General features: G+C 36.7%; 2 protein-coding genes across 51 annotated transcripts in view; one reads left to right on the plus strand and one right to left on the minus strand.

The window, feature by feature from the left end:
• Window positions 1-12671, minus strand: part of LOC100146900 (regulator of DNA class I crossover intermediates 1) — an 87597-nt gene extending 74926 nt beyond the window's left edge. The window contains 1 exon segment of the mRNA XM_070259472.1: window positions 12492-12671. Coding sequence (XP_070115573.1) covers window positions 12492-12514 — 23 coding nt within the window. The 5' untranslated portion in view covers window positions 12515-12671.
• Window positions 12672-12698: 27 nt separating this feature from the next.
• The window catches only part of LOC138915132 (ATP-binding cassette sub-family D member 2-like), a 403352-nt gene continuing 400358 nt past the window's right edge, over window positions 12699-15692 (plus strand). For all 50 annotated transcript variants that reach the window (XM_070259423.1, XM_070259431.1, XM_070259433.1 and 47 more), the window contains exons 1-2: window positions 12699-12843; window positions 15269-15372. The gene's annotated coding sequence lies outside the window, so the exon portion shown is untranslated. The remainder of the gene's footprint in view (window positions 12844-15268; window positions 15373-15692) is intronic.

Consider the following 15692-nt stretch of genomic DNA (forward strand, 5'->3'; position numbering starts at 1 on the left):
CAAGGAAATAATGGAATTAAATGAAAAACTAGACCAGATGGACTTAATAGAACATATATAAAAACAGCAGAATACACATTCTTCTCAAGTGCACATGGAACATTCTCAAAGATAGACCATATGTTGGGAAAGAAGGCAAGCCTTAATAAATTTAAGAAGACTGAAATCATATCAAGCATCTTTTGTGACCATAATGCTATGAAACTAGAAACCAACTACAAGAAAAAAGCTACGAAAGTGACAGATATGTGGAGGCTAAACAACATAGTACTGCACAACCAATGGATCATTGAAGAAATTACAGGAGAAATCAAAAGATATCTGGAGACAAATGAAAATGAAAATACATTATACCACACCAACTCATGGGACGCAGCAAAAGTGGTCCTAGGAGGGAAAATCATAGCAACACAGGCTCACCTTAAAAAACAAGAAAAATCTCAAGTAAGCACTTTTAAACTGCACGTAACAGAAATAGAAAAAGAAGAACAAACAAAACCCAAAGTTAGCAGAAGGAGGGAAATAATAACAATTAGAGCAAAAATAAATGAAATTGAAGCCACAAAAATGGTAGAAAGGATCAACGACCAAGTGCTGGTTCCTTGAGAAGATAAAATTGACAAACCCTTAGCCAGACTCACTAAGGAAAAAAGAGAGGAGGCTCAAATAAAATTAGAAATGAAAGAGGAGAAATTAACCGATACCACAGAAATACAAAGGATCATAAGAGAATACTATGAAAACTATATGCCAACAAATTGCAAAATCCAGAAGAAATGGATAAATTCTTAGACTCATACAATCTGCCAAAGCTGAATGAAGAAGATATAGAGAATTAAAAAGACCAATCACAAGTAAAGAGATTGAAACAGTAATCAAAATCCTCCCAAAAAATAAAAGTCCAGGACCAGGTGGCTTCTCTTAAGAATTCCACCAAACATTCAAAGATTTAATACCTATCCTTCTCAAACTATTTCAAAAAATTGAAAAAGACTGCATACTTCGTAAGTCATTCTACAAGGCCAACATCAAGCTGATACCAAAGCCAGACAAGGATAACACAAAAAAAGAAAATTACGGGCCAATTTTGCTGATGAACAGAGATACAAAACTCCTCAACAAAATACTGGCAAACCGAATACAGCAAAATCTTAAAAGGACCATACACCATGATCAAGTGGGATTTATACCAGGGACACAGGGATGGTTCAACATCCACAAATCGATCAATGCGATACACCAAATTAACAAAATGAGGAATAAAAAACGTGATCATCTCAGATGCAGAGAAAGCGTTTCACAAGATCTAACATCCATTTATGATGAAAACTCTCAATAAAATGGGTATAGAAGGAAAGTATCTCAACATAATACAGGCCATATATGACAAACCCAAGCCAACATCATACTCAATGGGGAAAAACTAAAAGCCATCCCTCTGAGAACAGAAACAGGACAAGGGTGCGCACCCTCACCACTCGTATTCAAAATAGTACTGGAGGTATAGCCAGAGCAATTAGGCAAGAAAAAGAAGTAAAGGGTATCCAAATAGGTAATGAAGAAGTGAAATGCTCACTGTTTGCAAATGACATGATTTTATATATAGAAAACCCTAAAGAATCCATTGGAAAGCTATTAGAAATAATCAACAATAACAGAAAAATGGCAGGGTACAAAATGAACTTGCAAAAATCATTTGCATTTCTGTACTCTAATTACAAACTAAGAGAAAGAGAACTCAAGAATACAATACTATTTGCAATCACAACAAAAAGAATAAAATTTCTAGGAATAAATTTAACCAAGAAGGTGAAAGACCTATACAATGAAAACTATTAAGGCTTTATTGAAAGAAATTGATAAAGACATAAAGAAATGGAAAGATATTCCGTGCACATGGATCGGAAGAATAAATACAGTTAAAATGTCCATACTCCCTAAAGCAATCTGCAGATTCAATACAATCCCAATCAGAATCCCAATGACATTCTTCACAGAAATAGAACAAAGAATCCTAAAATTCATATGGGGCAACAAAAGACCCCAAACAGCTAAAGCAATACTGAGAAAAAAGAATAAAGCTGGAGGCATCACAATCCCTGATTTCAAAATATACTACAAAGCTATAGTAATCAAAACAGGATGGTACTGGTGAAAAAACAGACCTACAGATCAATGGAACAGAATTGAAAGCCCAGAAATCAAATGACATATCAGATTTAATGCAATCCCTATCAAAATTCTAGTGGCATTTTTCACAAAAATAAAACAGACAACCCTATTATTTGTATGGAACCACAAAAGATCCCAAATAGCCAAGGCATAATTGAGAAAGAAGAAAGCTGGAGGCATCATACTTCCTGATTTCAAACTATATTACAAAGTGACAGTAATCAAACTGTATGGTATTGGCATAGAAACAGCCAGACAGACCAACGGAATAGAATATCCAGAAATAAGCCAGAAATATATGGTCATTCAATTTATCACAAAGGAACCAAGAATACACAGTGGGGAAAGGACCGTTTCTTCAATAAATAGTGTTGGGAAAACTAGACAGTCACATGCAAAAGAATGAAACTGTAACCGTTATCTTACACTGTACACAAACATCAACTCTAAATGGATTAAAGACTTGAATATAAGACCTGAAACCATAAAATTCCTAGAAGCAAACACAGGGGGTAAGCTCCTTGAAATTGGTTTCGGCAATGATTTTTTGGATTTGACACCAAAAGCAAAAATTAAAAAGTGGGACTACATCAAACTACAAAGCTTCTGCACAGCAAAGGAAACCATCAACAAAATGAAAAGGGAACCTATGGAATTGGAGAAAATATTTGCAAATCTTATATCTGATAAGAGTTTAATATCCACAATATGAGGAACTCATACTACTCAACAGCAAAAAACAAATAACCTAGTTAAAAAATGGGCAAAGGACGTAAATAGGCATTTTTCAAAAGAGACATGCAAATGATCAACAGGTACAGGAAAAGGTGCTCAATATCACTAACGCTCAGGGAAATGCAAATCAAAACCACAATGATTTATCACCTCATGTCCTTTAGGATGACATGCATCAAAAAGAAAAGAGAGAACAAATATTAGGATGTGGAGAAAAGGGAACCCTTGTGCACTATTGGTGGGAATATAAATTGGTGCAGCCATTATGGAAAACAGCATGGAGGTTCTTCAAGAAATTAAAAGAACTACCATTTGATCGAGCAGCACCAATTCTGGGTATATATCCAAAGAGAAATCAACATCTCAAACAGATATCTGTACTCCCATGTTCATAGGAGCCTTATTCACAACAACCAAGGTATGAAGCAGATTAAGAGTACATCAATGGATGAATGGATCAAGAAAATTTGGTATATATATACACCATGGAATATCATTCACCCTTTTAAAAGAAAGAAATCCTGGGCCAGCCCAGCAGCATAGTGGTCAAGTTCGCATGCTGTACTTTGGGAGCCCGGGGTTCACAGGTTCAGATCCCAGGCACAGACCTAGCACCACGTGTCAAGCCATGCTGTGGCTGCATCCCACACAAAAAGTAGAAGAAGACTGGCACAGATATTAACTCAGCAACAATCTTCTCAAGCAAAAAGAGAGAGATTGGCAACAGATGTTAGCTCTGGGCCAATCTTCCTCACAAAAAAAAGAAAGAAATCCTGTCATTTGTGATAACATGGATGAACCTGGAAGGCATTAGATAATTAAGGCAGACAGAGACAAATAGGACATGGTACCACTTATATGTGGAATCTAAAAAAAAGTTAAAATCATAGAAACAGAGAACAGACAAGTGGTTGATGGGGGGTCAGGTAAATAGGGAGAGGTTGGTAAAAGCATACAAACTTTAAGTTATAAGATGAATAAGTTCTGAGGATAACATGGTAACCATACCATTTGTTAATACAAAATAACATTGTATTGTATAATTGAAATCTGTTAAGAGAGTAGAACTTAAATGTTCTCACCAAAAAAGAGAAATATCTGAGGTGATGGATGTGTTAATTAACTTTCACAATGTATGCATACATGAAACCATCACATGGTATACTTTAAATATCTTACAATTTTATTTGTCCATTATACCTCAATAAAGGTAGAAAAAAATAAGATAGAAAAGACGGGAGAACAAATGAATATATCCCCAAATAATGGGGTAAACTAGATGGAATTTTATATCTGAGAAAAAGAAAAACGTGCAGATAATTAAAATAGCTTGCTATATATAAAATGTGAATCCTCAGAAGTCATTTGCTACTTTGACTACTGCAATATTGAGTATGTAGCTAGCTACCATAATTATACATTAAAGAGTCTCCTTGATTTTATGCAAATGTTCTCCTATATTTCTTACTACATTGGTAATAGCAATAAAACACAGCTCTGATTATCACTTAGGGACGTGACTTCCATTGCCTGCCCCAACTTAGATTTCAACTTTGTTTTCCATTCCTGCGTTTCATGTATTCCAACACCCGACCAAATGAAAATATAGTTTTTCTTCTCCATATATGGAGACTCCTCCCACCATATTTTGTACTGAAAACTTTCAATACCTTCAAGACCCCATTCAAACATCAGTTTCTTCATGAAATTTATATGCACTTTATAAAAAACAATTTTAAGAGTTTCTCTAATTTTTGTCCTGAAATTTAAATTACCAGAGATTTAGGTGTGGGGAGGTGGGAATGAAGCTCATCTCTTTAACAGTAATTACTATGTTATTCTAGAAAATGGATTTTTAAAGAAATATATTGCAACCATCTCTTTCAGTAAAAGTTTAAGTGAACAATATTAGTTGCCATTATAGCTACATACTGAAAATAAAATCAAAAGGCCATAACTTCTTCATAGAACACTCCACAAGTTATCAATTGTGGGAAGCAGGGATATAGATTACACTACCTTATTCTTCATTAAGATAGAAAGAATAAAGTAAAATAGAGAAGTGTAAAGAGGTTAAGAAAGGGAAAGAAGAGAAGAGAAGGGAGGGAAGGGGAGAAGGAAAGAAGAGAGAGAGAAAGGAAGAAATAAAACCATACTGACTACAAAAATATAACAGGGCATTCTGCCCCTTGCCATTCTTTCTAGTAAGCAAAGATTTAAAGGAAAACGCTAAAGAAATACTTTCTTTAAAAAAAAAAAAGACAGGCAGTAATGTGGTCAAGGAAACATCAAGAACAACACGAACGTACATTTTACATGGAGTACGCAGGAGATGTTGAAACTACATTAGGGATTAAATACTATGGGTGTCACATATCTTAACTGTCAGCTAGTCTTGAATTTTCTTTTTTGTTTATTTTGTTTTGCTTTTTATTTTTCTGCTTAGTTTATCTTTTTAGTGGCGAGGTGCCATGCAAAAGAAACCGTTTCCAGATTGTTACAATCTTGTAATAACATCTTAAGTGTGATTCAAAGTGAAAAATGTAAACAAAATTAATAAAGCAATAACTAACAATTGAAAAAATTATTTTATGGCTTGTGTCACAGTGAAATTAATATTAACCTAAGACATCATAATGTTAACATTGTTAGCTAGCAGACTTATTAAGATTCAGGACAGTAACTAGCCTAGAAAAAGTACTTAGGTTGGTTTTCCACAAAACTAAAGCAGGTCCACCTGATGTGTCAGGAATAGTAATGATATACATTAGAATGCTATGGCTTTCATATAAATTCTTCTCTTGCAATACAAGAAAAAGTTTTTAGAGTAATATGAATTACAAAAGGTATGGTATTGAGAAAAAAAGTGTCAATCGATGAGGCAGAAATCCACCTAATATTCAGAATACAGAGCCTAATTAAAATAAGTTCTTAGAGATTGAATTCTTATAGTACTTTCACATGGAAAATATTGTTTCATAGTTACAGGCTGTAATGATAAACATGAACAGCCATCTCCTGGGTCATACAATGGAAGAGATCTTAGATTGTGAATGATAGCCCAACACAGATGTGTATTTCAGGTTATTCACAATTAAATCTTAAAAACTTTATTTCAACAATTATAATTCACTAAAAGCTTCTAAAGTTGAAGTTTTTCACTCCATTTATGGGATATTTTGAATAAATATTTTCAACTGTTTTTGAATAAAATGTCATCAAAATTTAGAGGACTTGCTTGCAAAAATGTTCAATAACAATGCAGGATACATAGATTGATTTATCAAGTAACTCTTCAAAGAGTCAAATGTTTATGAAATCCAATTAATAAAAGGCAACAAAGAAAGCAAGCTTATAACAACACGCCAAAGTATTCTTTTTTGGATTCAACATCAGTATTGTCTCAAAAACAGTGTAATTCAGTTACATTAACTGTGCATATAAAAAAATGAAAATTTTGACAACTGTAGCTTTGTTCAGTAAAATATCAAGCCTCTTTGACTACAACTGTGAAATATACATGAACTACAACCAATTCCAAGTGTATCTTGGCTACACAGGTTACATAATTTAGTAAGAGTCCTGTTTTACCCAAGATGCTATGATCCATCAAATTTCTATTTATATTATCATTGCAGAAATAATTTTATCTTTAATGTTCTGCAGTTACATGCGTCAAACTATTGTCTGCAGCTATAATCTCCTTAAAATAACTACCAAATCTGAAAGTAACTCCTGATGCTTTTTCAGCAGATTTGGGCATTCAGATTGTCATGTGACCATGAGAGATGCTAAATGCTGGCAAACATTTTGTGTACTAGTTATAGATTCATCAACTCAAATGAAAAACAAAACATCAGTATTTATCATTAAGCATTAATTTTCCTTTATTTGAGCTCCCTGCTGCCAAAAGGTTACAAAAGCATTACTAAACACTATGAAAAAGGAAACGGTTGTTGACAAAACCACTGTAGCAACAACATTCCTACTACTCTTTGTAGGCACTCTGACAGGACTGATTAGCCTCTATTCCTAGCAAATATTTCACTTACACCTAATCTAAAATTTTCCATGTTTCCTATTGACCCCACTCCCAGGCATGGCGGCTATACAAATCTCTCAGACCTTAGAATGCAATGTTACAACTAGCTGGTACAAGTGGCTAGCAGAGACAGCAGCATTAAATACTTCTCCCATCCCATCCAGCAAGTTAGTTGTACCCAGCCACTCATGTCTCAGCACACTTTATCAGCAAGTGCCCTTCATGCTATCTTTAAAAGAAGCTGTTAGTTACTTTCTATCTGGAAAGTGCCAGGCCTGGGTCATCATTGGATGTCTTCAGATTTAACCACATGTTAAAGTGAGAACGTTCTTCACCGCACACGTTGCTCATGCACTAATACAGACCATGGCAGAGGTTAAAATAAAAAAAAAGGATGTTCACTGAATCTATCTGGGTTCATTTTAACGGAACCATTAATGGTAGCTTATATTTAATTAAAAAACAAAAACTCCGAAAACAAATGCTAAACTGGGCGTGCCACTAGGATCACAGGCATAAACCATGACTGTCCTAGGCAAACTGGGATGATGTTCACCGTACATTTAAGTGTTATCCCCATTTAACAGATGAAGAAAGAGATGCAGGGACAGAGGCTAATTCACAGTAAAGAGAATTTATTGTAAAGCTAATTAAACTTAAGTTCAGAGCCCTTCATCTGCATATTCCCCTTCCAAGCCCTATACCTAATTTTGTAGTCACAATTTTGTATTCTTTTTTCCATTATGAAGGTCCCTCACAACCTGATCTGCTCCTATACAGAGAGGTTTAATAATTAACCCAAATTCACATAGGACTGGTGTTTTTGCTTGCTTTTTGGGGGGTTGTTTTGCTTTTAAAGATTTTATTTTTCCTTTTTCTCCCAAAGACCCCCAGTACATCGTTGTGTATTTTTAGTTGTGGGTCCTTCCAGCTGTGGCATGTGGGACACCACCTCAGCATAGTCTGATGAGCAGTGCTATGTCCGCGCCCAGGATTCGAACTGGCGAAACCCCGGGCCGCCGAAGCAGAGCGCACGAACTTAACCACTCGGCCACCGCGCCAGCCCTAGGACTGGTTTTGATTTGATCTGGAAAATATATAGTCATACAAGAAAATGGAAAAATAGTATTCATTATTTTTCCCCAGAAGAATCCTAACTGGTATCACTGTCTTGGAGTCTTTCACCACTATATTCCAAACTACACACCACTAGCACCACCAACAAACAGTCATAGAATACTACTTTCACTGTGGTACTTCTGAATTTGAATGACTCCTCAATATCCAACAGATCAAATTTCAACTTCTCAGTCTGGTTTTCAACCTCACCATCACGCAGACACATATACACATTTTTAAGTATTTAAATAAGTAATCTTATCTCCAACTATTTACATAACATTTATTTTATTCTTTTTCTCCATCAAACTTTCCTTTAGCCTTGTTTCTGATTTGCCAAACTCTCAGCTAAAACTTTCCTATGTTCTACTATTGTTCACACTGTTTTTTTTAAATCATATATTCTGGCCCCTGATCTTTCAACATTTTCAAACTTTATGGAATGTCATATTCCCCCCCCCCCCAATAAGCTATAAATCTCTCAGAAAGAGACTAAATTTCAGTTACTTTATACTCTGACCTGGCACAGTGCCTGGTACATAGCACTCACTAAATACTTTGCACAGGTGAATATTCTAGGCCTACATTTACAAATGCAAACCTCTCCTTCACCTAAATTCAAACAGGATTTTATCTGTGCCTTCTTATGACACGGGTTGCATTCTTCAATCTAAGTTATAGAAATAAACCTCCTCCAATTAAAACAAAAAGTCTTCTTACACTGAATGTATAGTGCTGTATTTCAGATCTATAGTTGATCCCATTCTGAATAGCATATCGAGGCCCAAAGACTGGTCACATCTTTATCTTCTCCTTTCTCTCTTCTCTTACTACCACCTTCATGTCTGAGGTGGCTATGAATTTGGTGAAACAAGTCGTCAATCACCAAATACTGAAAATAAAAGAGAATCTTTTCCAAATTAAAAAGATCAGTGCTTATACCTGTCCTCTTTCAAATTTACACCTCAATGTGACTAGGAAAACCCAGGGTCTCAGTGCTGACGTAAAAGTACAAAACAAAGATTAGAGTTCTAGGTCAATGATTCCCAGACAACTAAAAAAAAAAAAATTATTTAATTGGTAAGACTGACAAATGATTCATATTTTTAATTTTGTCAAGAAAGGACTTGGGACCAGCCCCGTGGCCGAGTGGTTAAGTTCGCGTCCTCTGCTTAGGTGGCCCAGCGTTTCACTGGTTCAGATCCCGGGCGTGGACATGGCACCGCTCATCAGGTCACACTGAGGTGGCGTCCCACATGCCCCAACTAAAATATGTACTGGGGGGATTTGGGAAGAAAAAGCAGGGGGAGAAAAAAAGAAAGGACTTAAAATGGGAGGGGCATTTTAAGTCAAAAAAAGAATATAATTTTAGGAAAAAAAGAAAGAACCCATTAAATTGGAAAATCTGACATTATGGCTGATTAGCAAGTTTCAGGGACAGTAGACTGGGAACTGCTATCATAGATATGTCAATTAGTTTCAGCTTAGACCAAATCTCTTTACCCTAAATGAGACTTTGTTTGAAATGAAATGTTATATCTTCAAAGACGTCCACAAAGCATAACACTAAAGCCAAACCAAGTAATTTAAAAATCAAAATAAGGAAAGCTTATTTCTTCCCTAGCCACCAGTCCCTTCCCTCACAAAAAAAAATCTTACATGTGACTGGTAGACTCCCCAAACAGAAGAGCAGCAAAAAGTTAAATGCCAAGTTTCTTTTATGCCAAGAAAACTTGCAAAGACCTTTGCAATTGTAAAGACGCTCCTATCAAATGATTCCGCAATTAAACTGTATATCAGGTCCCTATAATACACAACAAGAATACCCTGGTTTGATTTAGTGTATACAATCAGGTTGCTACAACCAAAATATAAACTTGCTGTAGCCTGCTTCATTCATTTCCTTGGAAAAAAGGTATAAAGCCTCTTTGCAAGTGTTTTCCTGTCTTAATGCAGACCAATCTACTGTCTGCCAAATAATCCTTTCAGGTTCTTTAATACTGCCCTCCCAACCCATCTCTTCTAAGAAGCCTTGGTAAAAACTAGGTCTCCAATTTGATAATTATTTATCTCACTTCCTTTTCAGCTTTTAAGAACCTGTGTTTCATTGTTTCTCTGTAGCGCTTGTTCTGTGCAACACTGTTATCCTTCAAGGTTTAAGGTAATTTCTCTGTTCTCTAAATATCCATAGCCCTCTACATGTGCCACTTTCACAATACTCGTATTTCTACACTGCATAGCACAGCATAGCCATTAAGCATATGGTTCTCAAATAACTGTCATTGATTAGCTGGGTGACCTTGGGCAAGCCACTTAACATTAACAGTGCCTCAGTTTCCCTATCAGTAAAATGAGGATAACATTTGTACATACCTCATAGGGTTCTTCTTAAGAGTAAATGAGCTAATATACAAAAAGTTCTTAGAACAGCACTTGTTATATATTAAGTACCATTTAACTATCTAGTCTTAAAATCATTCACCTAATTCAAATCTCACCATTCTACCATAAATTCTTTTTGTGGTCCAAAGTTTTATCTTTTTCTCTTTTGAATCCCACTATACAGCTTGACAATGCCCTAAACAGGGAGGCAAGTAAAAACGTATTTGTTGAATTAATTAATGCCGAATTCTCTGATGGAGCAGCTCTGAGAGAGCTTTGTAAATGTTCTCTAGTTACTCGTCTGTATTTTAAGTTCCTAACAGTTCTCAAAATTTTCAAACAAAAACTAATCCTACAACAGAGGGAAATAAACAAGTACTCAAGGATGGTCTGAGACAAGGATTAAAACTTCTACTCTATAGCAGCTCCAATCAACTGCTAGTGATTACTAAGCACTGTCTCAGATTCTGAGGCCCTTACGGCCTCATGGTCAGAGCGCCATGATCAACTAATCTTGTCTACCTTTGTTTGCTGGGATAGTACAAAGTGGAGACACTCATTTTTTCATTACCAATCTGGAGTTTGACCCTAACGAGCCCAACCTCCCCAAGAAAATTTATTTAAAATTCCATATTTTCTCTTACAACTTCACACAAGTTTTGCCTTTTACTCTATAACATATCCATGTTTACTTAAATTAAAAAATATATTTTCCTCCGATCTGTGAATAAAACTGATGCTCCAGGGAGATGTGTCACGTTTCTTCTGTGGTTTCTTAACCCCCTGGTACCTAATATCTCCAGGTGCAGCACTACCTCATTTTGAGAAACACAATCCTAGACTACACGTTTCCTGCAGTACATTGCTTTTGCATCCTCCCACTAGCAACCAAAATACTACTCCCTGAATAACCAGAAGTTATATGACAGAATAATAATAGCACCTATATTTTAATACTGCTTAAGCGTTTGTAAGATGATTTTCTATCTCATTTAATATTCACATTTTAAAGAATTCAAAAGCATCAAATTATAATCATGTATCAACTAAATTGTGTGACGTTTGTAAGTGAGTTTTCACTTTTCTCCAAAGTGGAAGCATGATGCTAGAACATTAGCTAGGAATAAATCAGATAAACTTCTAAAATACGATGCTAACATATCTTCAACAGGATAAATGCTATTGCTAAAATTATCAGACATCGTTACAATACTTGAACACAAAAGCTGTCTTTCCTCTTATAAAATTCCTAATAATTTAAATGTGTTATATTCTAACCATATCATCACTGTCCTGGGTCTACTTGTGACAAAAATTGTATTTAACGGCTTAATGTTTCAATCAAAACAATTCTTTTCGTCAGGGAATTTGATCAAACGAAATTACAGGCCCACATGATTTCCATCCTAGTGGACTTGAAGGTCAACAGCAATGAACAGGTTACATAAAGCTAAATTGTCAACTCATCCTCCTTTATGTGATCAATTCTAAATACAAAACAAATTGCAAATTCTCTTGTAAGTTAAAGCAAAAAACGCTTCACTTTCCCTCCCTTGCAAAAACAAACTAAATTGGATTTATGGTGGATACGAGCCCCCACCAATGGATTTAAGGGCAGCAGGGAATGGCCTCTTCCATAACGCCTTACAAATTTGTGCAAAGACGATATATTGACGCAAAGAAATCCCTTCAAAAAGGGAGAAGCAGGGGCGAGAAGAGGGCTCAGCTGCTCAGAGGTCTCATTAGAGGAGGAGGACCCGGGAGGCGGGGGAGGGAGAGCAGAGAACCTCACCCACGGCGGGCCCCACATGTGAAGCTTTTGGAAAGGCGGTGGGGGAAAAGCTGAGCTGCTTTCGGTTTAAGAGCAGAGACATGGCGCTAGGGTCCCCCGGCTTGGGGAAGATTAAAAGACCTCTCCTAGCAAGTTGCCCCCAGGCAAGGCTGTGCCCTCCCCTCCGAGGCCTAGGAAAGAGGCGCCATGACGGGAATGCACGTCCAGGGACGCAAGGCTACAGTCTCAAGCTCCAGCAGCACGACTCACCTGGAGCCCCCGACCCAGTTCATCTCCCCAAAACTTCTGAGAAGACACTGGGGTTCTGACAGCTGCACTTCAGACGGCTCCGTTCAGGGCTAAGCCACAGCTTCCTCGGTTTCAGCCCGCTCCTCTCCGGCCCACGGACCTATAGCCCAGCCTCCCTACAGCCTTTGCGGCCTGGTTAGGCTCCTTCCGCGTCTCCCGGCAGCCTCTGCGGTTTCTGCGGCGACGCTGTCCTGATAGGGCCGCAGGGGACGCCGTGGGAAAGCAGCGCGTCCGAAGGAGGAAGAACACAGCAGTTTCAACCGGTCGGGCGAAGGAACCCTCAAGAAATCAAGTGTCGGGCTGTGGCCGCAGGGTTAGTGTTTCAAACCACCCCCACCATAGTTTTATTTACTTTGGTGTAGGTCTCAGCCTTTTTCTTTTTAGGTCAAAGAACAGACTGAGGGGAGAAAAAGAAGGCAAGAACAAAGATATGGATCCGTAATCCTCAAGATGATGTTTCCATTCCCACATCACTCCACATCCAAATCCTTTAAATATCTTTCACGTGCAGTTTCAATATTCAGTACACAGTTGTTTATTAGAAATATTGCGCTGTAGTAACTTACCATTTTGTGGGTTTCTTAGAGAGCTTGATCAAAACTGGGTTTAGCTGTAAAGACCCAAAGACTTTAAACACCTTACCGAAAAAAATCTCAAAACGAAAGTTGGATTTTAGTGATCGTTTCTGTGTTATGTTTGTATATCCTCACAAAATGTTTATCTTACACACTGTTCTATGATATTTTGGTTAGAAACTAGAAATCTCCTGTACCAAACAAATGCACAAAATGGTTTTTTTTCCCCAATTGTCATGATTGTTTTCCAGATTTTTAATCTGGGCAACCTCTCATTTTCAAATATGATACATTTTCTGTTAACTCATTGGGAAATAGTGCCTAAAATATAGTTGCCTAAAATAGGATTATGTGCCCTGGTAGACATCGTTTAATCATAGAAATACTGATTTTTGTCACAAAAATTCACCAAAGTATATCTATCATTGGTTTGAATTAAACCAAGTGAGTATAGCATTTCAGAACAAATTAGTCTTCGTCATGGAGTAGCTCATCGTTTTTCAGTAACTAAACCATACAGTCGAGTCAGAAGCAATGGCCCAGTGCGTTAGCCTTTCCTACTTTCAGCATTTTGAAACAGGTACAAATTAACTAAATTAACTAGAAGGGGAAAATAATTTTATAGAGGATTGACTGACCTTTTAAAATATATTCTATAGGTAGAGACATAAAGGACAGGTTGACCAATCTGTTGAGAAGAGTCAAGAAGTGGGAGCTGGATAGAACCGTGTCTTCTCTCTGACTAGAGTCACTGCTTTCCTTCCAGTCACAGAGAGGCAGTGGAAGTGGTCAATTAGGCTAAGGAAAGATTAATCTATGAGATACATCCTCAGACAAGATATTTGCTGGGTTTTCCTTCACAGCAAAAGACATTTCATTATGAACCAGTTATTAGGTGGTTATTTGTAACAGATGAAATATTGACCTAAGATCTCATCTTCATTGTGTTTGTGGCTCACATGAATAAGGCTAGCATGACTGGTAGATAATGAGTCAAATGCTGTGCTATTTTAGGGCCAGTAGGGCAATTAGGTAATCTCGGGTCAGGAAACAGTTCAAGAAAGGAATACAGCACAGATAAAATACTACTTAGCATTTGCTGAGAAGGAAATGCATCCCAAATCTTAAACCTTAATTTGTCTTTACTGCTAAAAATTATTTACTCTCTGGTGATTTACTATCTAAACACATAATACATATTATCTACATTATACATTTTTATTCATATACTTATATATGTAGGTCTCTTTATTATAAAAATTTATTTCTGATGTTTTACTGTTTAGAAAGCATGTAGTTTTCCTAATATATGTGTATATATATAGTCTCTAATATATATATAAAGTCTATTTAATCCTGCTCTTCCATGGTTGTTGGTAATGTCCACTGTGACACTGACATTGAGAGTATCACACTTGAGAACAGAGTAATTTGATAATTATTGCTTATTTTTTAACTTTCATTCATTTTCAAGATCTTTTTTTAAGATTATTTCTCCTCTCTTAAGAAAAGTTTAATGCTTTCCCATGTAAACACATGTAAAGTTGAGAAGATTGAGTGGAAATTAGGCTGAATTATGTTTACTATAGTAACAAGTGACTTTTTTTCACTCTTTTTTTCTCACCTAGTTTGAAATTCAAACTAAATTAGCATTCTTTCTGCTTTAATTGCATGGCAATATAAAAAATGAAAGAAGTATCTTGACATTCTTAGTTTCTTACTTAAATACCATATATTTCCAACTGGAATTATGTATCTGTTTTCCTATCATCTTGAATTCTTCCTCTGCCTTCCCTGAAGTCTTGAGCTTGGTCTCAGATGCTAGGACCAACCCTGACTCTTGGGGGTAGGGTAGAGTGAAGGGTGGGAGTGGAATTAAAATGGTGATAGTTACATCTGTACTTAAGTGGCTCATCATTAGGTCAAATCTCACATTAACCTTTTCCCCAGTTCTAGTAACTGGCCTCCAACCTTCCCTGCACCACAATTCCGGTAACCAAATTTCTGTCTTTCTATCTTGATTATTTTCCTCATTCTAACAAGTCTTTCACTCAAGCCAATAAAAGCTTGTTCCTATACCCTAGCTTCATTATCAGTTGATAAACTGACCTACCTACAACTAAGTGCAGGCCTGATTTGATCTCTAACCTTCTTTGCTTCTAGATTTCCCACTGCCCTGCTCCTCCCCTGATGTGGCTGTCCTATGACAGTGATGCAGGCCACTTGCCTCGACTGCCAGCTGCTTGCTGACCGGCGTAACCCTCTGTGTAAGTGTTCTGCCTGGCTGAACATCCTCCTATCACCCCCAGCTAAGTTTACCCTGGCCCTCCACCTGTCTTATCACAGTCAGGAGATGTGACATAAAGAATTAAAGTTTATAAGGGTAAGAGATCCTTACTTTGACACGTGAGAAACGTGAGATTAGGAATAAAAGATTTTGAAAATAACCACTATAACACTATGATCTCTACATACAGACTTAGAAAGTCTCAATGGAATGAATGATAGATTGTGCTGCTAATATGGTCAGCTATAAAAGAAATTTGCATGAATTTGCCACTCATGTATTAGTCAGTCTGCTGAATTG

Source organism: Equus caballus, unplaced genomic scaffold, assembly GCF_041296265.1.
Source record: "Equus caballus isolate H_3958 breed thoroughbred unplaced genomic scaffold, TB-T2T haplotype2-0000437, whole genome shotgun sequence".
Lineage (NCBI taxonomy): Eukaryota > Metazoa > Chordata > Mammalia > Perissodactyla > Equidae > Equus > Equus caballus.